Source organism: Schistocerca serialis, chromosome 2 (genome assembly GCF_023864345.2).
Source record: "Schistocerca serialis cubense isolate TAMUIC-IGC-003099 chromosome 2, iqSchSeri2.2, whole genome shotgun sequence".
Classification (NCBI taxonomy): domain Eukaryota; kingdom Metazoa; phylum Arthropoda; class Insecta; order Orthoptera; family Acrididae; genus Schistocerca; species Schistocerca serialis.
Window position 1 is genome coordinate 502,287,070 of NC_064639.1, and position 22,687 is coordinate 502,309,756.

General features: G+C 42.0%; 1 protein-coding gene across 1 annotated transcript in view; it reads left to right on the forward strand.

The window, feature by feature from the left end:
* The first annotated feature begins 7,029 nt into the window (after positions 1 to 7,029).
* LOC126457455 (uncharacterized) overlaps positions 7,030 to 22,687 on the forward strand; it is a 34,250-nt gene continuing 18,592 nt past the window's right edge. The window contains exon 1 of the mRNA XM_050093745.1: positions 7,030 to 7,669. Coding sequence (XP_049949702.1) covers positions 7,514 to 7,669 — 156 coding nt within the window. The 5' untranslated portion in view covers positions 7,030 to 7,513. The remainder of the gene's footprint in view (positions 7,670 to 22,687) is intronic.

Genomic DNA, 22,687 nt, shown 5'->3' on the forward strand with positions numbered 1-22,687 from the left:
GTTAGCTTAACATTTGCGGAACGCAACGGAGGTTTGCCCAGTTGTTTGTACGTGTCGTGATTGAGCAATGAAACTGCAGCTCCGGTATCGAGCTGGAATGGTATCACTTTGCCTTCAAAGTCTAAGTCCACAAAAAGTTTATTGTTCTGCTGACGACAAGAGCGACTGTTTTGTGCAATTGGAACAGACACTGGTACAGAATCACTTGCTAATTGACGTGATTTCCGGCGACGTCGACGCACAGTTTTTGTGGGACGAACACAGGCACTGTTAGAGAAAGTGTCACTGGACGAAGCGGAATTAACGACATGAATGTCCATAGGCGAAGGTCCACGAGCCTGAGTGTCCGTGGTTCGATTCCGGCGCAAAGCAAAGGGCCTGGAATGATTGTGATTGTCTGATCTGAGCTTTTTCTGGCAAACACTTTGAACATGTCCTTTCTTATTGCAGAAAAAGCAAATAGCTCGGCGTGACGGGCAATGTTCACGCGAATGTCTAGTAGCACACCGCGGGCACGATTTCACTACATTTGTGGGCTGGCGCGGCACACGTGGCTGAGCGCGCGGCGGCAGCTGTGCGGACGTGCGCGAGGCCCGGTTACCGGGCCGCGCAGCGCGTCCAGCGGGCCGGTTAATGTTACACACGGCTGGCGAAGTTTCAAAAGATTCCTGAGCACAGTCAAGTGTGTCCTGTCTATCCAATATGTCTATCACTTGTTGAAGGGAGGGATTAACTAGTTTCAAAATTTGCTCCCGTATGCGAACATCAGAAACGTTCTGTGCAATTGCATCACGCACCATTGTATCTGAATAAGAAAGACCACAGTCACATTCAAAGGCACAGTCCCTAGTAAGTCCTTGCAATGTTGCTACCCACTCCCTATTAGTTTGACCGGCCGTACGTTTTGTACGAAAGAACGTATACCGTTTTGCAACCACATTAACTGTTTCTTTGAAATAGGCATCTAATGCAGACAAAATTTCCTCGTAGGACAGAGTTGCTACGTCGCGTCGGGGAAACAATTTCACTATCACACGGTATGTGGACACACCGACACAAGAAAGCAAAAACGGCTGCCGCTCTTTACCTTGAATTCTGTAGGCTGCTAGATGAAAGTTGAACTGGCGAGACCACTCGTGCCAGGTCTCATCGGCTGCCACGTATGGTCGAAAGGGAGGTGCAACAGCGTTTAGTGGCAGCGGTAGCGAAGAAGCAGCGGCGGCCGCATCGGTTTGAATGGTACGTTGACCCTGGACGAGCTGTCCAAGGGCATCCAGTAACGCCTGCGTCTGCTGATTCTGCAAGCGATAAAATTCGGACAGTACATCTGGAGAATGTGGCGAAGCCATGACACAATTAAATGTAAGCAATCAGAAAGAACTCTTTTCCCTCGTCGCCAATGTTGTGTCGGTAGCTGGGCCGACACCGTGAAGTTGAGATGGCTGAAAAGGCAAGCTAGACTAACGCAGACGGGCGTGAAGTACTGGAACAGGATACGTAATTAATGTTAGGAAGAAAAGTACGGAGCAGGTTTAATACTTAACTTTACTCATTCCTTGTGGTACATCGATCTTGACGATACACAGAAGACTTTAAGTACAATCACTGTATGGCTAATGGCGCCTTGCTAGTTCGTAGCCATTAACTTAGCTGATGGCTATTCTGTCTCTCGGCTAATGAGAGAGAAAGGCTTCGTACATCTGGTTCTCGTACAACTGGGGCGAGTGCTCTCTCGTATCACGAGACCTGCCTTGGTGGTGGCGCTAGGTCTGCGATTACACAGTGGCGACACGCGGGTCCGACCTGTACTAAATGGACCGCGGCCGATTTAAGCTACCACCTAGCAAGTGTGGTGTCTGGCGGTGACACCACAGTTACCAAATAACATAAAATGTCTGACAGGTAGCGAAGCAAGTTTTAAATCCAATTTAAAATCATTTCTCTTGAACAACTCCTTATATTCCATTGACGAGTTTCTATTTGGAAATTGCTATGGAGTAAAAAAATAGTGTAGTTGCAAAAGTAGGACTAAAATAATACTACGTTCATTAATGTTAACTCTGACCACATATAGGCATCCTGTAAACTGATTCGATCCGCATCATTTCGATAAAAGAATCGTTCAAATGATCATTGAAACGTGTAGCTAAGTGGCGACCTTAACTCACTTCGTTTTCAAGTAATGAACCAACGGCGGTGCGCTACTTTCTAACTTTGTCAGTTTCTTAACCGCCGTCCCTTTAAGTATGTTCGTCATCTGCGTTATCCGAAGTTTTAGCAGATACAGCGTGCAGTAGAATGTGCTCTGCCCTTTACTCGCCGTATCAACATGGCAAAGGAGATTTATTTATATTTTTTTCCGTGAACATAAGATGTCCTACAATTCTCATCGAACGGCCCCTTAAGGTAGGAAGGTTGTTGTAATGGTTCGTTTTATCTTTCCGCTATGTTTCTTGCATTTTAACTAGCGTTCCAGGCTCACTATCACTACTCATTGCAGTTTTACCCACTACTAAAGTCGTTAAAGCTCCTATGTGTCGACTAAATTCAAAAACCACGACGTGCTCCCCTAGAAAACGGTCCGTTTTAGGTCAAAATGTGGGCGCTTATGACCTCAGCTGTTTTGTGTCCCAAAGCCCCAACAAACAAGCAAACCGCCCCTCCTTCACAACTTTCCTTCCGTTATACTGATTGCGGATAAATGCCGTTCCTCCTCGTGTTTCTTTTTCCTTTTTCCTCTGGAGCACTCTGCAGCGACAGAGCGTTTGAAAAATCAAACTCGTCAAATTTAGGGCATTGTGTACCGTCTCGGAAAGGCACAACGCTGTCTTCCTATTGATAGCGCGTTATCAGAAGAGACCGTGGCGGTTCTAGCGCAGTGACGTAGCAGTAGACCAGAAGTCACACGCTGCCGCAACACAGTAAGGGCTGTTTAACGCGATCTTGGTTCAAATGGCTCTGAGCACTATGCGACTTAACTTCTGAGGTCATCAGTCGCCTAGAGCTTAGAACTAATTAAACCTAACTAACCTAAGGATATCACACACATCCAAGCCCGAGGCAGGATACGAACCTGCTACCGTAGCGGTCGCTCGGCTCCAGACTGTAGCGCCTAGAACCGCACGGCCACTGCGGCCGGCGCGATCTTGGTACATAACAACAAAACAACATGCCTGAAAGCAGACTGCTCTGTAAAATATCCCACGTACACTGCTCCCCTTCAGGGAAAGATAATTGCACCAGATGCTTTTGAGCAGAGAGTGGTTACCCCTTTGAGAACTTAGTTAAAGGAACCACAGATGCCGGCCGGAGTGGCCGAGCGGTTCTAGGAGCTAAAGTCTGGAACCGCGCGACCGCTACGGCCGCAGATTCGAATCCTGACTCGGGCATGGATGTGTGTGGTGTCCTTAGGTTAGTTAGGTTTGAGTAGTTCTAAGTTCTAGGGGACTGATGACCTCAGATGTTAAGTCCCATAGTGCTCAGAGCCAATTGAACATATTTTGAACCACAGATCTTACTCTTTTGCTCATATTATTCTTTCGTTTCAGGAGTACAATTTTTTTTACTTCACATTATAATTAGCACCTGGACGCGATGCATTCAGAGATGATTCGTTGTCGAATAAGCCAACTGGAAAAAATAATATCCGTAAAAGAAAAAGGGGCGAACAGCTGCTGGTGTTGTAAAGAAAACTTATATCGAGAACCTGTTTATAGTATTTTGTCCAGCCTCGTTCGTAACTGCAGAATACGAAAAACAATGTAAGTATAGCTGCTTGTGTACATTCTAGGTTGTATGGTCGTGGTACATTGATCTTTTTGGTATCTTACGTTTCGTCCAGAGCTGGATTGGACATCTTCAGAGGTTCTCATGGTACCACGAGCCTTACAAGAGCGACATAAATACTGTGAAGAAGGGGCGTGGTAGAGGTTTGTGCGTGATCAGCAGAGATAATCCTTGTTACCTTGTTAGAAATGCGCTTTTACTGTCGAACTAGCATCAAAGATATATATAAGTGAGCTTCATGGCGTCTTCTTTTCTGTTAAAATTACTCGCGTCTCTGTATATTTCGATTACTTCTCTGTATTGCTGTAAATAGTAATTCACCACTGGAGATAAATTTTTGGTTTCTGTTATTGTCAAGCATCTGTGGCACGTGCTGAGAAATCAGTATATAAGTCAAGTTAAATTATAGGAAAAATCAGCAGTCACAATAGGTAATACGAAACACTATAGAAAAGAGATAAACGTATTTTGAAATACGTGACGTGTTTTCAATGATTGCAAGCTGCAGAGCACCAATTGTTCGAGACCTTATGTCTTATGTCTTAGTCATTCTTTTACTATGTTTACTAAACTAGCTGGATAATTTTTAGACATCCATCGTTCGCTGCTCAGCGAACTTGTTGCATGTAAAGACACAACAGAAAGAAGTCTCATGTACCTAAGAGTGAAAAGCGAGCAATTTGATGGCCGCTGCGTAACCTACAGTCCTTTCTACGGTAACGGGTATCACGCTTCACCGTTGCAAAATTAGCTGATGGTGTACACGTGTGCGAACCGCACCTCTTACGCTGCATTCATCTACTGTTGCAGTGAGCTTCAGCATTGCCAGTGATGACGTTGCAGGCGGTGCGCTTGTATACAGGGTGGTGATATCGTTAGAAATTTGTTTCAGAAGAGGCCTCCAGATGATCAGTGCCTGGTGCAACGACGCAAGTATCGGCAGTGTACTGTGGACATAACTGAATGTGAGGTAATATACGTAAATAGACGAAAATGTTGCTACGATTCGACTACGCGATCGGAGACCAGTGACTGGAATGGGTCGTACGTAGCCTCCAGGTATTTTAACAATATCTGTCCGAAGCGACGTAAGATGGTACAACCACATACGATACGAGGGCGTGCTGAAAAATAATGCCTCCGAATATTTTATGTGAAAACTTGTAAAGCTTTTAAAATAAAACAATCGTATTTACATTTTATATCTTTACTCGTCATACACTATTCGTTTAGAAGTATCCGGACACCTGGCTGAAAATGACTTAAAAGTACGTGGCGCCCTAAATCGGTAATGCTGGAATTCAGTATGGTGTTGGCCCACCCTTTGCCTTGATGACAGCTTCCACTCTCGCAGGCATACGTTCAATTAGGTGCTGGAAGGTTTCTTGGCGAATGGCAGCCTGTCACATCTGATAAACTCTGCTGACCCAGAATATTGAGACCACTGCCTGCTGCGACATTGTATGCCGCGTGGTGGCGTTCCAGAAACGTGACGCGGTTGGGAAAGCATACAGGGTGAAGATTAATAATACCGGCAAACTGCAGGGACGGATTCCTGACTATAAATAAGGAGAAATGGTCCCGTGCACATGTGTCCGCAAATGCATCATTGCCACGGTAGATGGCGCTGACGAATGGCCGTTCCTCAGACCACGTGCGTGTGTTCCTTGTGTGTTGCTGACTGTGTGATTGGCGCAGCTTACTGTAAGCACCAGAATGGTCCGGTATTCGTGACGGGAACAAAACGAGATGGTGTTTGTGTACAGCGAAGCAAGTAGAAACGATCGAAAGGTGGCACGCCTATACCAAAATAAAATACCCTCACAGACACCAACAACGTCACTCATAATTTCAAGCCCTTTTTGGGCGTTTGTGCCATTGTGGGCCCTTTCAGACATACCAACATGCGCGGAGGCAGCGGACCGTGCGGGCGCCATATTTGGTTCAGTTGGACCAGGGGACCTAGTCCATTGAGACACCGTCAGCTGGCACAGTGCGTTGTTGACAACTTGGGTCCATGGCTTCGTCGGATCTGCGCCACACTCGAATCCTACCGTTAACTTTTATCCACTGAAATCGGGATTCATCTGACCAAGCCACGGTCTTCTGGTCCAGGGTCCAACCGATATGGTCTCTAACCCACAGAGGCGTTGCAGGCGATGTCGAGCTATTAGCAAAGGCATTCGCGTCAGTCGTCTGCTGCCATAGCCCGTTAACGCTAGATTTCGACGCACTGTCCTAATGGATACGTCCCACATTGATTTCTGCAGTTATTTCACGCAGTGTTGCTTGTCTATTAGCACTGACAACACTTAGCAAACGCTGCTGCTCTAGGTAAAGTGAAGACCTGGCCACTGCGTAGTCCTTGGTTAGAGGTAATGCCTGAAATCTGATATTCTCTTCACACTCTTGACACTGGATTTCGGAATATTTAATTCCGTAACGATTTCCGAAATGTCCCATGCGTCTAGCTCCAACTAGCATTCCGCAATCAGATGTGTTAATTCCCGTCGTGGGGCCATAATCACGTCGGGCCAAATACAGAATAACTTGCGGACCCCGTGAAGATACGGAATAAGGCCGTGAAAAATAAGACAGTTTATTCACAGTTACGCAGCGTGGTTTCTTATGAAATGGATATCTCTGGGACTTGCAAAGAACTACGATATAATGAAGTGACTTAACATTAACAAATATTATCGAATTATAGAGCTAATTTTAACTATAAAATAACGCAAAACGGTACTTTTAATAATTTATATGAGTATCACTCTTCAAAGGTGTAGAAGGAATTGTCCATTAAGACCTTTTTTTGATTCAGTCGTAAATTCCACCACGTTTCACGTAGTACGATATTTAGTAGTCTCTGGCAAGTTGTTGACTGTATGTTCAGTACTTAACCATCTATGGATTCCTTTATGTACTAATTTTATGCCTCTAGGTCTTCGTAGAGATTGTTTTTGGCCTTAGTATTATATTTATCCATATGCATTTTTTGAGGAAGGATAAAAATTGATAACGACGAAGGAAGTTAATGGGCACAAGTATTGTAAAGCAGATGTCAAAATAACAGAAGCATATAATTTCCAGAAGCAACAAATAATCTTTATATCCCAGAAAAAGGCAATGGTGCAAACAGGCATCGGATCTTGCGCTAGACGACTCTTCAGCCACGAAGATCCCCACAGGTTCTAAAGAAATATTTGTATTGAGGAAAAATCAACCACTCGAATATTCATAATTTTTATTTTTTTCTATTTCGTTTAGTTCTTTGTGATACCTTCATTGCCGATTGATCTATAGTATTTTATTTGTAGTCTTGGATATTACATAGATTACAAGTTACGATTTCATAATGCGTTGCCTTGAGTTTTAGAGCAACTTATCACTTGACATTTGAACCGGGACCCCCTCCGTGAATTATGTAACTAACTTTGTATTTATACCAAATGTTGTAAGCTTCTGTTAAGTCTAGAGGTGGGAACAGACCTTCAGTTGCTTAGTAACTTTGACAGAAATTGCGGATTAAGAACTGTGCATCTTCTCGCGCTCGGTTTTGAAATTTCGTAATTGTCGTCTGCTGTGGGTGTCGTCTTGGCAACACGGTCGCTCAGCAACATTGGTTACGGCGCGCGTCGTTAGTCAGTTGTTAATGCCCGCACGTGTTTGAGCTTAGTGCGCGAAAAGTTATTCGTCTTGATTCTGTGAGTTAAGTTTTGTCACCGAAATGGATGAAGGGTACAAGGAAAACAGCGAGTTCTGCAACTATCGGTCTCCGCTGTCTACTCGGTATGCCTCGAAAGAAATGCAGTATAACTTCAGTGACATGAAGAAATTTTCTACCTGGAGGAAACTGTGGATATACCTCGCCAAGGCGGAGAAGGTATGTGACACGGCATTTGTTATATTCACTGTGAGTTCTTATAGTTCAGCACTGCCCGACATTGGATATGCACCGGTAATTTTAGGTTAGGTGTTACCGATGTGAATAATGGATTTTGGGCAATGCGTGTGAGTAGGATAAGCGTTTCTTTCTGAGAACTTTACATTAATATGTATCTCTGCAAGGCTCAGATACAGGGAGTATTTACTAGTAGGTCACTGCTATTGGTACATGTCATAATTCTAGTGTTTCGCTTTGCGCCATCATTTGTCATGTATTTATTTTTGAAACTGAAAAACACTGGTATCATAAAATTTGTGTTGTTGTTTCTCACTGTTACTCGCTAGTTGCAACATGATATCAGTCTGTCAAGAACAAGGAATAAGTTGCGGAAATGATTCATTTTATTTTAAACGTTTGAAGCAGTAGGGAGTCAGTGTTATAAGGATTATTTTGTACACAGACACACACACATTTATATACAGCTTCACTCACTTCCCTTCTTCATTTGCAAGGTATATTTTACCAGCCTGCTGCACATTTGTATTCATAGAAGCAATGAGAGAGAAAAGTAGCGGCACAATGTAAATACACATAATGTACCGTATATTCATTTGCCTATGTATATTCTGTGATACAAAAATATATTGTTTGGAAGGAATGTTTTCCACTCTATAAATTTGCTTCTTGTAAATGTAGAGAACGATAACTTAAGTACATGCGCTTTCTTATTAAGTATAGTTTTCTTTCACATATATGAAGAGTCAGTATAGGACCTATTTAGTTCTCTCAATCTCTCTCCACAGGAATGCTCTGGGGCCAAGTATATAATGCACCTGATACCTCCTTCCTGTAATTTCTCTAACTTCAGTGAGTTTAGAGGGCCTGTATATCCCATTATTATTTATTTGCATTTTATTGATCTCCTTTCTTCAGTTTTGTGGAAGGTACAATTTGATATAGGGCTGTGATCTACGTTCCATAGTATATGTGGCGGAAGATACATGCTGTAGCTAATGTGATTGTTTTTCAGCTTTTGTATTGGTTACTGTTGTTAGTATAGGTCTTTGTGTATCTGGACATCTCTAATTTTGACCACTTGCTTATTGTGCACAGTGTAATTTAATGAAGTAAAGTGTTTCTTTGCACACATTCAAATATGAGTTCCTTGAGTTTGGAGAGTACGAAGCTCTATGCAATGCATATGATCTTTCTTGTACTTTAAAGCTAAGTGATTTCTTCTGGATTTCTGTGACACCCCTGCATTGACTTGCAGAACAAGGTGGCACTGTCGTTAAGCCACTGTACTTGAATTTGGGAGGAATAAGTTTTTAGTTTTCATTTGGCCATCATGGGTTAGATTTTCTGTGGATTCCTTAAATCAGTTAAGGTGACTACTTGTACTGGTGTATGGAAAGGACTTTGAAAAAACTCTTCCCCGTCTTTACCCTATCCAGTCTTGTGGCCTTGAAGAAAAATGTACGGAGTTCTTTTATTTGAAAAATATGTAGTCCATTGCATACCTTATTATTTGCATCTTCTTCCAACCATACTTGTTGTGGAATTATATGGTCTGTTAATGGAAATGCATTGTTTTGTTGTCCCTCACAAGTGTCTAGTTACAAGAGTACCACTAATTTTCTGGCACTTGTCACATTGTTTAATTATGTCTGAGTGGCACTAAGATGCAGTATGGAATGGGATGACCACATGTATTCAGTTGCAAGGAAAGTAAATGCAAGCATTAATTAAACTGCATTAATACAGTTTGTCAGCAATGGATGCAATATACACATGTGACAAATTCTACAGCATTTGTTTGCCATTTGAAGACCTGATCTAGTAGGCATGTCACTAGACATCAAATAAATTCAAACACATCCTTCTAAGCTTTAGTTGGTTGGTTTAGGCCCTCCAAAAGAGTATTGAAAGTACTCAGCAAACATAAATGAGAATCTTCAGCATAAAGAATAAATAAACATATTGTCATGAAAATTTAGAGAACTAGGATTCAAGGAATACTGTACGACAGTTGTACTGCATCTATCATCCATCTTATTTACATGTCATGAGAGTAAGTTAAGAGATATATGGATGCATACCAAGAAATGTAAACAGCAAAGTTCCCCCTCCCTTCATAAATGAATGAAATTTGGCAGATGATTGCCAGTATTGATACGAAGTACCCTACGGTAAATAGCTTTGAACAGTTTTGCTTACTGACAAAGCAGTGTAATGTGCTTGGAAGCTCAGTTGCTACGTATTCCTAAATTTTAATTACATTGGACTCCATATAATCATGTTGTGGTTACCAATCGTTGAATACAAACAGTGGAGGAGAGGATCAGTTGCAAAATCTGTAATTTTATTACAGCAGATCTAGATTTCAACTATTAGGCCTACTTACTCATCTTCAGTGCATATAGCAGGTGATGTTAGTCCAAAGTGTTACATTGTAAACAATATTGTTTATGTTTACTACTTGATAGTTAGGACTAATGTCACCTGTTGTTATATGCACTGAAGGTGACTATGTAATAGCTGAAATCCAGATCTGCTATAATAAAACAATGGATTTCACGATTAATTGCTGTCCTTTTCTCCACTGTCTATTCCTAAATTTGGCTGTATTCATTCTGTGTATTCTGTAGATCTTACCAGAAGTAGAATGTTCAGGTACTTGAAATAAGTCATGTTGTGCACTAGCAATGGATAGAAGCTTTATGAGGTTTGATTCCAATGAGAAGCAGGTTTGTCCAGTGACTGTACTTGACTTTATTTCAAGTAGTAATGTTGCTGCTTGAACTAGTAGGAACTGTTCGAAACTAATTGTCAACACTGTGCTTTCAGAATATTGAGATTCAAACTGCACAAGAAGTTGTTGTTTCCCCAGCTGTATTGAATAGTTGCTGGTTATTTCCTAGAGCTAACCAGAATTTACAAGACTGCATTGAAATTTATCAAGGGACAACATTTATCTAGATAACGTAAGAATAATGGCCTACTTACAGAGTAGGTAACATGTATCACGACTCCTTGACTGTAGATAACCAGGTAATTTCCAGGAATGCCTGATTAGGTGTGTTTTTAATTTTATTTTGAATTTATATGGCCGGTTACAGATTGTTCCTAGTAGGATTCCTTCTGACATTTAGATTGCTATCACCTCAGATGGTGTTTGAGAAGTCCTGCATCATACCATAATCCACATTTCGTATTAAGTTACATTTATCATCATATCTAGTTGAGTGATGGTCAGCAACTTGAAATGCAAAGAAAAAAATTGTTTAATTTATAATTAATCCTTCATTGGGCTTCAAAATTTATTTATTATTTAGTTCATAGGCACTCTGATGAAATTCGAGTGTATGATAGGACTGTCCCTGTGTACATATAGTGAAATGTTGGTGTTGAAGATTAATGAAAGGGAGAAAACTTTGGTCAACTTATTATAGGTGACGCTCTAACATATCAGCTTGACCTTTTATGTCACTCATCTTCACTCTGTATTGAAGTATCATCAGTTAAATTGCACCCTCTTACAAGTTTTTGAGATGTTATCCCCATAAATTTCAATTTCCAATTTTCTGTTTTCTGCCATCAGGAAAATGTATGCACACAGAAGTTGGCTTCTCTCTGCAAAATTTTCTTTACTGCTAGGTCTGTTGCCCAGACACTTTTGTTCGCCCAAAATTAACTCATTACTTACTGTATTTTTATTGCTGCCCATGTACAATTACAGGTGATGTAACAGAAAGTGTTTACTTTTGTAGAGAGTTCACTATTGTTACAAAATTTCTGTAACTGTCCAAGACTGAGGAATTCGTAAATTCGACAGAGTTCAGAGCCTCTAGAAACAACCAGGAGATGGTGGCACTAATAGCATTAAAACATTATTAAAACAGAAGTTGACAAACAAGTGGGATCTCCATAAGAATAGGATGTTTTTGTTGGGGATGTTCTTATTATTGAAACATATGAATGTGTTAAAAACTTGAAAATACCTGACTACAGTGTGAGAGTATGAATTTCATGGGGGCATAAATGTCTTTAGGGAGCACACAACATACAGAAACTGACAACCAATCCTGCCCTTTTCCAACTTAACAAAGACCTCAAGATACACCGCAGGCACAAGTACAGACACCCATGACATCCACTAGATCTATGTAGGTTCAGTACAGAACATGATCAAAGCTATTGCTACTCAGTGGGTTGTAATCTCCACTAGACAGTGTATGTGTTTAGCAAAAACATGAGCCAAATGACCACCCACAAGAAGTAAACTGCACCCACAAGAAGTAAATGGCATAGTTTTAACAAAATATGCAAATGACATCCACAGCTGAAATGTACAAATAAAAATATTGGTGACGCCATTTATGTAGTATTGTACACTTCAAAGAATATACCAGTGGCTTGCATTGTTCAGGAGACTTTATATGTGTTGCAAGAACTATTAATGTGCCTTCAACTTTGAGATACGTCCTCCATTCTTTTCAATCACATACTATGCTCAGCGTTCTTACATACCTACTGAACCAAGTCTTCATATTACACAGGGGAAGAATGGGATTCAAATTCCTGTCCAGCCATCCAGGTTAAGGTCTCCCTAGATTATTTCAGGTGAATGCTACAATTGTTTCTTTAATTGTTCTATAGCTAAATCCTCATTGCATTCTTCTCCAATAGTCCTGCTGTTTATGAGATGTAAAAAGTTTCCTTCTTTCATATTACAGAGTTCTACTTACTGTTAGTACTATCTGATGCACTGTATATTAGACACAGAAGAACGTGAAATATAATTATTTTCTTCTGGAAGGTTCTGTGAAGTTCTGTGTCTTCCTGCAAACTTCATAAGCTGCGACTTTTTTTTCATTATTATTATTATTAGAGTGAACTTTAATTCAGGTGTAATGGGCACTGTTAGCAAACAGTGCAACAACCCCAAAATAATGGTTTTTAAAAAGTACTTGTGGTGCATGTAACAATACCAAATAATCAATGACATCGTATTTAAATTATCAGTTTGTTGTTCATGAATTCTCCCTACCTAGTAGCATCATTTCAATACCAGATTATTGTTTAGCTTCTATTTCAGTTGACCTGTAATGTTGTCTTTAATCCGTTGTAGCTTTTCATTCCTGTGAATTGGGGAGGCTGGGCATATATGGTAATTCTAATCAATGAACCAATAGCATAAAATTATCATTATTCATTGTAGGTTCCAGCTTTTTAAATAATTAACAGAATGATTCCTAAGGAACTGATGTACAAAAGTTTCTACGGACTTGTTTCTGAACTGTTGGTATATGTTAAACGTTACTAGCTCTTCCTCATAAAATTGCCATACCTTATTATCATTTAGAATAAATGTGGTATGCACATTTTCTTGTGTCCAAGTCACTGGCACTAAATGTAACACCTACAAGCAGAACTGATGAGAGTTGACATTGATGGACAAATTACAAAACCCCGAGGGAAACGGTGTGTCACTGTTCTTTATTGTCAACTATAATTTGCTGCATTGGAGAAGATAATAACTCTCCACTTTTTGTTACATAAACATGCAGTAACCCACTGTAAATGTGCTGCCCCTAATGCCATACTTACCAAGTTTTTTAATGACAAGGTGTAGTTTACGAAGTTGAAGACTCTGGGGTGTCACAGGATATTCCTACCATTTTATTATTCTTGTCTAATCAGCTGCTAGTCTTCTCAACAAAGTTATGTATACACATATAGCATATTCTTCTTCTTGGAAACCAAACTGGTTGTTCACAATAAACTCCTGTTTTACAATAACATTTTGTATCTGGATAGCAGCGACTTTCTTACATATTTTTAACAAGGTAGAAAGATAAATATAGGCTGTTAATTACCTGTATCTTTTTTTGACCCTTTGTTGAAGAATGATACTATTTCTGCTGTTTTAGTCTCTCTCTCTCTCTCTCTCTCTCTCTCTCTCTCTCTCTCTCTCTCTCTCCCTCTCCCTCTCCCCCCCCCCCCCCCTCTCCCTCTCCCTTTCATAATTCAAACCTGGATTGTTTTATGTAACGTTGCATGCTACATAATATTTTTCATCACCAATTGTGTCTTTCACTTTGTTCGTTCGCGTCTTGGTTGTTTTTATTTCTGCTGTCCCTTGGTATCGTTGGTTTTGATTTGCTTGATCTTAAGTTAGCTACGTGAGTGGTACAGTATCTAGATTCTGCTTCTTATTAGTTATTAGTTTTCCATGGTTCTGCCAGAAGAAACAATAACATTGGCAAAGTTCGGTATTTTGATAGACTACATACATTCTTTTGTACTTCTTTCTTACTTTAATCAGGACCTTAGTGAATGAAATCGAGATGTAGGAACATCTGCTTACTTTTTAGAAGCCAATATAAACACACCCCCGGGGCTCACCACTGTTTGTTGAGTTCATATTTGGCTACCACAAGGCTCCAGCCATTGCAGCATCTTTTCCCTTATGTGTGCCTGTCTATTCTCGTGCTATTCCTTTTCCCCTCCATTGTGGAACATTTCTGGGATAGTTTTGGGAATGTGTCCTTAATTTTCTGTAGCCTGACATCAGAATGTGTCTTAATTTTCAGTAGGCTGACATCAGAACAATCAATCCACTGCTTTTTCTTCTTTTCTTCGTTCTCTATCTCCTATTCTTCCTCCACTGCAGCATTTGAGGTCCCTCTTTGTTCCTTCTTTGTCCCTGTGCACTCCTTTAGGCTGGCCCACATGTTTGAGGCATAAAAGGTTACTGGGTAATGCGTAGTTTCCAGCTCTTGGCTGACAAGTGGGGTTCTCACGTATTCCCTGGTACAGGCCAGGCCCTGGGAGGGGTGATAGCCTGAGCTGTTACCTTCCCAAATTGTCAATTGGTCCCTCTGTCAGGAGTTTGGACGGAGTGATGAAAGGTGTGAACAGTCAACTAAGGTGGGTGATGAACCGACCTCTGAGGGGGTGCCCCCAGTTGCAAGGAGCACGCTATAGGAGATGCTGCCAATCATGGGGGATTTTCTCACCATGAGCCAATCACCACCTACTCAGTCTACATCTGCTAATTGCAAGCAGAACAAGGCTAAAGACTCCAAGACTCTTCCAACTGCATCTCGATTCCTCATGGTATCATGTACTGAAGGAGGTCAGTCTTTTGCTATGTTTAATCCATTTATTATTCAGAAAGGTCTTGATGCAATTGCTGGCCCTGTGAAATCCTGCTCTTGTTTATGCAATGGCACTTTGCTTTTGGACACTATTGTGATTCTCAGGTGCAACAATTGCTTGCAACTTCACTCCTCCACAGCTATCTTGTTAATGTCAAGGCACATCAAATGCTGAATTCTTCGCATGGTGTTATTTACACTAGGCTGTTCAGTGGTCTGACAGAGGGAGAAATCCAAACTTGCCTCTCTGATCAGGGCGGTACTGCAGTCCGCATCAGGTGACGAAAAAGATTGATGCATTCTTCGTGCTTATGCGCACTCTTTTTCTCACTTTCGATAAAGTAGTGCTTCCATCAAAGATCAGAGCCATCTATGAAGTCACCATGGTCAAACCGTACATTCTAAATGAAATGTGCTGCTACCTATGTCGACGTTACAGCCACTCTCGAAACCCAGCCGAATGGATTACTTGTGGTAGGGATGCTCATGAGGGCGATTGCTCACCTCCTCCCGTCCATTGTATCAATTGGAATGTGACCATGCAGCCTCATCCTGAGAATGTCCCATGTATCTTGATGAGCGGGCCATCCAGGAGATCTGGGGAAAGGAAAATGTGCCTTATCCTGTCGCACACAAGTTGTTCGCTAGTTGAAAGCCCTCCGTTTCGCCATCTGGCGCTTACAGTACCGTTCTCACTATACCTCACTCTATTGACACGGTCACACAGACTTGTGACCTCGAATTCAGCAGTACGGTTGTAAAATCGCCCAGTTTCATGGTAGCTTCCCTGCCTCCTCCTCCTCCTCCAGCTGTGCAACAAGTCACCAAATTCTCAACTCCATCAGGGAAGTCACCTGCTATACAACCAGCAGGTAAGAAAGGACAGAACAAATGCTACCGCGAAGACTTTTTATGTCCTTCCAGCCGGCTAAAACCTGCATCTTCATTTGCCGACTGTAAAGGCACAAAAAAATCCAAACAAAGGCAAACGGTTTTCTCCTTTGCCAGCTCTCAGATCCTCTTCCACAGTCTTGCCTTGTAATACCCTCACTTGGCCGACCCCCGTTTCGCCAATGCGCACCACCAACCATTTCTCTGGAATCCGCTGGCTGAACCAGTCATAATGCCAACACCTCCATAGAGCACTAACCTCCAGCCTCTGCTCCCTGTAGCAGTGAGTGATTGAATGGTGGCACTCGGCAGCTACCCAGTTGACAGCCCTTCATTTTTTCTCTCCTTCCTTTCCCCAACACGACTCTCCTGTAATGGAATGTTCGCAGCATTAGATCTAACAAGGAGAAATTAAGGCTGCTCTTGGAATCACAGTATCCACTTGTTTTCTGCTGCCAGGAAACAAAACTGCGTACATTTCTTTGTGGTCCACTTTGACCTTCCCTCGAAGACGGCATTCCATTCATCAGGGAGTCATGTTGCTCATCCAGGATGACATTCATAGTGAAACCATCTCACTGAACACACGACTGCAAGCTGTTGCAGTTCATGTTTGCCCTCCTCACTTCACCTTTTCTCTTTGTACAGTCTATATCCCTCCATTTCTTGGTGTCACCAGAGTGGGCTTCCTCCAGCTTATTGGGCAACTCCCTCACCCCTTTTTGCTGCTTGGTGATGTTAATGCGTGCCATACCCTTTGGGTCTCCTCGCAAAACTGGCTGACAGATGCCCTCTTGACTAACGTGTTCAATCAACTCAACCTCATCTGCCTTAACACTGGAGCACCCACATTCTTCTCAGAGTCCATGCACCCATATGAACCTCTCATTCTGCACTGCCCAGCTTGTCTGTCATCTTGATTGGTCCGTTCTCTCTGTCACGTATTCGAGTGACCATTTCCCACGTGCTATCCATTTGCTGACTCCAGCCATACCAATGTGCAAATCAAATTGGTAGCTTTCAAAAGTTGACTGGAGGCTTTACTACTCCCTTGTGACCTTTGATGAACAGCATTTCCCCAGTTGTGCTGATCAGGTAGAATACCTTAGAAACATTAACCTCACCCCCACAGAATGTTCCATTCCTTGCACTTCATCTTTACCGCGCAGTGTCCCAGTCCCTTGGTGGACTGAGGCATACTGCAACGCAGTTGCTATGCAGAGACATGCTCTCCATATTTTTCATCATCCTACGATGGAGAACTGCGTATATTATAAACAGTTGTGTGCACAGTATCGTTGCATTCTTCTGTATAGCAGAAAAGCTAACTGGATTTAGTTACTTTTAACAGTTCCAAGCCCTCTCTGTCGTGTAGGCCAACCTCTGACAACTCCATGTGACCAAGGTTCATTCCCCAATTTCCGGCCATAGCAGATGATGTCATTGTGAACCTCATTGTCATCTCCAACACCTTGGGCCACTATTTTGCAGAGATTTTAAGTTCCACCCACTATCACCATGCCTTCGTCCATCGGAAATGAATGGAGGAGGCTTGGGTGATACCCTTCTCCTCTCAGAATAGTGAATGCTACAGTGCTTCCTTTGCTAAGTGGCAGCTGTGTCATGCTCTCACTTTATCCTGATCTTCTGCCCCAGAGCTGGACGATGTTCATTCAGATGTTGCAGCATCTTTCTTTTGCGAGCAAGCAGTTTCTCCTTCATATGTACAATCACATCTGGGCAGATGGCACATTTCTCAGATGCTGGCGTGAAGCCATTGCCACACCTGTAGCAAAGCCCAGTAAGGAAAAACACCTTCTTTCTAGTAACCGCCCCATCTCTCTCACCAACTGCATTTACAAGGTGATGGAATGTATGACTTGTGCCTGGCTGGTATGATGGCTCGAGTCTCACAATTTACTAACCACTACACAATGTGGATTTCAGGCGCACTGCTCTGCAGTTGACCATCTCGTCACATTGTCAACCCCAGTCATTAAGTTTAAAATACCAGACTGTGACAGTGTTTTTTGATCTGGATAAAGCCTGCGACACCTGCTGGAGAACTAGTATCCTCTGTGCTCTTTACACGTGGGGCCTCAAAGGCTGTCTTCCCCATTTTCTTCAGGAATCTTTAAAAGACAGAATTTTCAAGGTATGTCTGGGCTCTGCCTTGTCAGACACCCTTATCCAGGAAAACAGGGTGCCTCATGACTCCATCCTGAGTGTCGTCCTCTTTGTTATTGCCATTAACCTTGTTATGACCTGTCTCCCCCTGGGCATCTCCGGCCCCCTTTTCATTGTTGATTTTGTGATCTATTATAGTTCTCCACTGACTTTTCTCCTTGATGCATCTTCAGCAATGTCTCCACTGTCTTTACTCGTGAAGCATTGACAATGGCTTTTGTTTTTCCACTGACAAAACCGTTTGTATGAATTTCTGCCGGAGCAATGGGTTTCTTCCACTATCTTTATATCTTGGACCTGTTGCTCTCCTGTTCACTGAAACTACAAAATTCCTGGGGCTCATGCTTGATAGGAAACTTTCTTGGTCCTCCCACGTCTTACCTGGCCTCCCGCTGTACCCAGTCCATCAGTGTCCTACGTGTCCTCAGTGGTACTTCTAGGGCAGTGGATAGGACCACCCTCTTCCATTTCTACAGATCCCTTGTCCATTTGAAACTAGACTGAGTGTTTTGTTTATGCATCTGCATGTCTGTCCATCTTATGCCATCTAAATACAGTCCACCATCGTGGCATCTGTTTGGTCACTTGCGCCTTTTACACTAGCCCAGTTGAGAGTCTGTATGCAGAAGCTGCTGAACCACTGCTGTCATACTGACATGATGTTCAGGTATGCATGCCGTTTGTCTACCATGCCCAGCCACCCATCCTATGCCTCCCCCTTCAATGTCTCCTGTGACCTCCAGTATAGGGCACGTCCCTCTTCTCTGTTACCTCCTGTAGCTCACTTTTGGCTATTGCTCCAGCAACTTACTTCACGCTACCTGCCACTTTCCCGATGGGAGTGAACCCTTTACCACCTTTGCTTCGAGCGGTGGCCCGTGTTCACTGTGGACTCATTCGCTTCCTAAGGACGCTACTTCAGATTCTATCTATCAGTGTAAGTTTCTTGACCTTAGCGTGAAACTTAGCAATAGTACCTTACTGTACACTGATGGCTCTTGAACTGACCATAGTGTTGGGTTTGCCTTCGTCATTGGCACTGACCATTTTGGTATCGGCTTCCGGAACACTGCTCAGTATTTACAGCAGGGCTCTGCACCCTGTATCAGGCAATACAGTACATCGGCAATACAGGCTTTTCAATTGTGTCATCTGCTCAGGTTCTCTTGGTGCCCTTCAGAGCCTCTGTGTGTTGTACACAGTCCATCCCTTAGTACAATGGGTCCAAGAAAGCTTCCACATGTTCACTCATGAGGGAGCCACTGTGATGTTTATGTGGGTCCTTGGTCACATCTGTCTGATGGAAAACGAGGCTGCTGCCAGGGCTGCAGTCCTCCTACCTCGGCGTGCTAGTTCTTCCATTCCTTCCAATGATTTCCGAGTTGCCATCTGTCAGCAGATAGTGTCACTTCGGCATCATTTTAACTAGGTTGCATATTGGGCACTATCTTTTTAACCCATTTTATAGTCATTTGCATTCTCCTGTATGTTTGCAATGTTTGTTTAGTGTCAGTAGTAGCATAACCTATTAGAAATGAAGATAGGCAGAATTGAGATTTTTAGTTACTATATATATACATTTTATATTTATTGAACTTTATTTGTAGATTGAAGAAATACTGTCACTAGTGAACAAACTATTTTTCTTAACTGGACAAGCAGGGAAATAGATCTGTTAGGAGTCAATCTATCATGACGCTTGGAAACCACTCTAATATTCAGTACCTTGCACCACAAATCACAGTAAGAGATGTCTTCCGTGTGAAGCATAGGAGAACTTCAGGGAAATTCATTATTCTGTCATTCAACAACTGATTATTAAGCACAGTTCATTAACAATTTGAACATCAAGAAATAATGTGACCTTTCTCAGTGAGTATTCCTTAACCACACTGCGCACAGAAGTTTCATTCTGGGTCATTGTTAGTATTCATATGTTGTATACTTTCTTTGGGGCCATCATGAACTGTTCGTCTTAACGCTAAGAAGGTGAGTGTAGTTTACGTATGTCACGTGCATCATGTTCACATTGTAAACCTGAGACATTTCCACAATGTAGAAAACACACGGGGAGAGGCCTCAGTGACCGTATAGACCAGTCCCTTAAAAATGAAGCATACTTAATTGCTTAATAAGAGGTTATAATCACATATTAATACAGAGGACTAGATTACAAATCCAGTGGTGCTAATCTCAGGCCAGTTGCGTAATTAATCAACAAGTTGGAAAACCTAATTAGCACATTTGTATTACCAGTTTTCCTTAGTGTTTTTGACCTACTGATGTGTTGCCTAAGTACGGGATCATCAGATGATAGCGACAGATTAAGTTTATCAGCTAATCAAGATTATCAGCTGGTAGTAAATTTAAGAAAACCACAAAATGGTGTAAGTCAGCAAAAGACAGGACTGTTACACTACAATACTGGCCCCAGACATGGCAATGTGGAAAGAGACTTTTTTCTCACAGAAGTGCTCTTCTGTTGCCATCACATGGTGACCAATCTAATTGCCAGTGTGTGTTTCATCCTCGCCCCCTCCCCTCCCCCTCCCCCTCAAAAAGAGCCGCAGTAGGAACCAATGCTGCACCACCCCTCCGCTAAGGTTGGCAACAGAAACTACTATTCCTCAGACTAGGGACTCTGTTGTGTTTTCTTGGAGGCCAAAAATCCACAGGGTGATGCTCCCCAGCTCCCATTTGATTGCAGATCTCGTACGGTGCTCGTTCGTGTGCAGATTCACAGAGGTATTGCTGAATAGATGGTGTGGAAGTTACTGTCATCTTACTTAACATGATTTGGTTCCTATTAGTTTAGAACCAGTCGTGTCTCAAGTCTCGCCAATAGCATTTCTGTCAAGCTGCGTGAGTACACACTTACCTAGTTTGTCCAGAATAATTTTGTGAGAGCACAGCATGCATCGCGAGCTGCCTGCTCAATGTACTTACTGATGCTGATTGGCTAAGAATTGTTGCGCTTTATGCCCTTTGGGTTTGCATCTCATATTCCTCACACCAAGCATGGACTCACTTGTGTGTTACTTCTGATAGTTCGTCACATCTACCTACATGAGGCTCTATATGTACTAGACTACTAATTATTTCGTGTTCAGTTGTTTTTTTTATGATAGTTGTATTTCTTAACAGACTGTCTTGCCAATGAGTAGTGCGCCCCTGCCCTCGCCCTGCCATACTCACTGCATTCATTTACTGCCTGTCTGTAGCCTCCGCCTTTCTCTTAATTATTCCTCCCCCGTGGTCAAGGGACAGACGGTTTGCAAACAAGACTTACTTTAACTGTTACTTAGGAAGCAGTAGTGGACTGGACAGTTCATTCGCTCATTAATCCATTTAAAAATAATTCAAGGTGACTAAGTCGTAGCCCAGGACCTAAATGACAGGTGATCAATCTCTGTGTGAAAGCAGCTCCACCTCCTGCAGTACCCTGCATGATATTGTATCATTTAAGGCTAAATATATTAAAAGTTGCAGGTTGCCTAAAAATTATTCTATGAGAGAATAGGAAATGTGTTAGAAAGAACAACCTATTTTTGGAATGTGTCGTAAATCCACATTAGTTACACAGACTAGGTCCTAATTCATCTTCGTCTTTGTGGTCCTTGGCACGAAATGTACATTGATGGCAGTAGAATCGTTGTGTGGTCAGCTTCAAATGCTGGTTCTCTGAGTTTTCTCCATAATTTTTTATGAAAAGAACATTGTCTTCTATCCAGGGATTCCCATTTGAGTTCACGTAGCATCTCCATAATATTGCTGCAACAAATCTCAGCACACCTCTGGGGATCCCAGACATTTGCGCAGTACTCAAAAATGGGTTACACAAATGTTCTGTATGCAGTCTGTTTTGAGCTACACTTTTCTAAAATTCTTTCAGAATACCAAAGACTACCATTTACCTTTCCTACTACTTGTCTTACCTGCTCATTCCACTTCATATTGCTTTGCAATGTTGCATCTAGATATTTCCTGAATGTGTCAAACAGCACACCACCAGTCTGTATTTAAATATTAGAGGGTTATTTCTTGTACTCATCTGCATTTACTTGCATTTCTACCTTTATAGCAAGTTGCCACTAATCACATCAAATAGAAATTCCGTATAACCATATTACGGAAAAGGATGTTTGCTACTCACCATATAGCGAAGATGCTGAGTCGCAGGTTGGCACAACAAAAGACTGTCAGAAAGTGAACTTCCAGCCAACAAGTGTGTGTGTGTGTGTGTGTGTGTGTGTGTGTGTGTGTGTGTGTGTGTGTGTGTTTTGTCTATTTTTGACAAAGCTCTTCTTGGCTGAAAGCTCATTTTCTGACAGTCTTTTTGTTAGGCCTGTCTGCGACTCAACATCTTCGCTGTATGGTGAGTAGCAACAATATTTTCATAATATTGTTGAACTCCGTCCTGGATTTTCCATTGCAGAAATTCTGTCAAAATAATTTTGTATCCTGCTACAGTCATGTAATGATGACACTTGAAGGACGAGTCTTAAGTAGCACTTTGTGGATGGGAATAAGTCGATTTAGTCCCTAATTTCTCAGCCCACTGCAAACTGTTTTTTTGTGTTGATTATAGCTTCTATAAAGAAATGATTAAAATTCTTCATGGGTGCATGATCTTTTCCACTTATGTGGTATTGAAATAAATTGCAGTTTAATTCAAGCTGCTTTGTTTCATTCTTATATCCATTGTAAACCATAACTAGAGCTGTGCTTGGTGTCTGTCTTCACTGATTGCACAAAATAAACTGAAATCAGATAT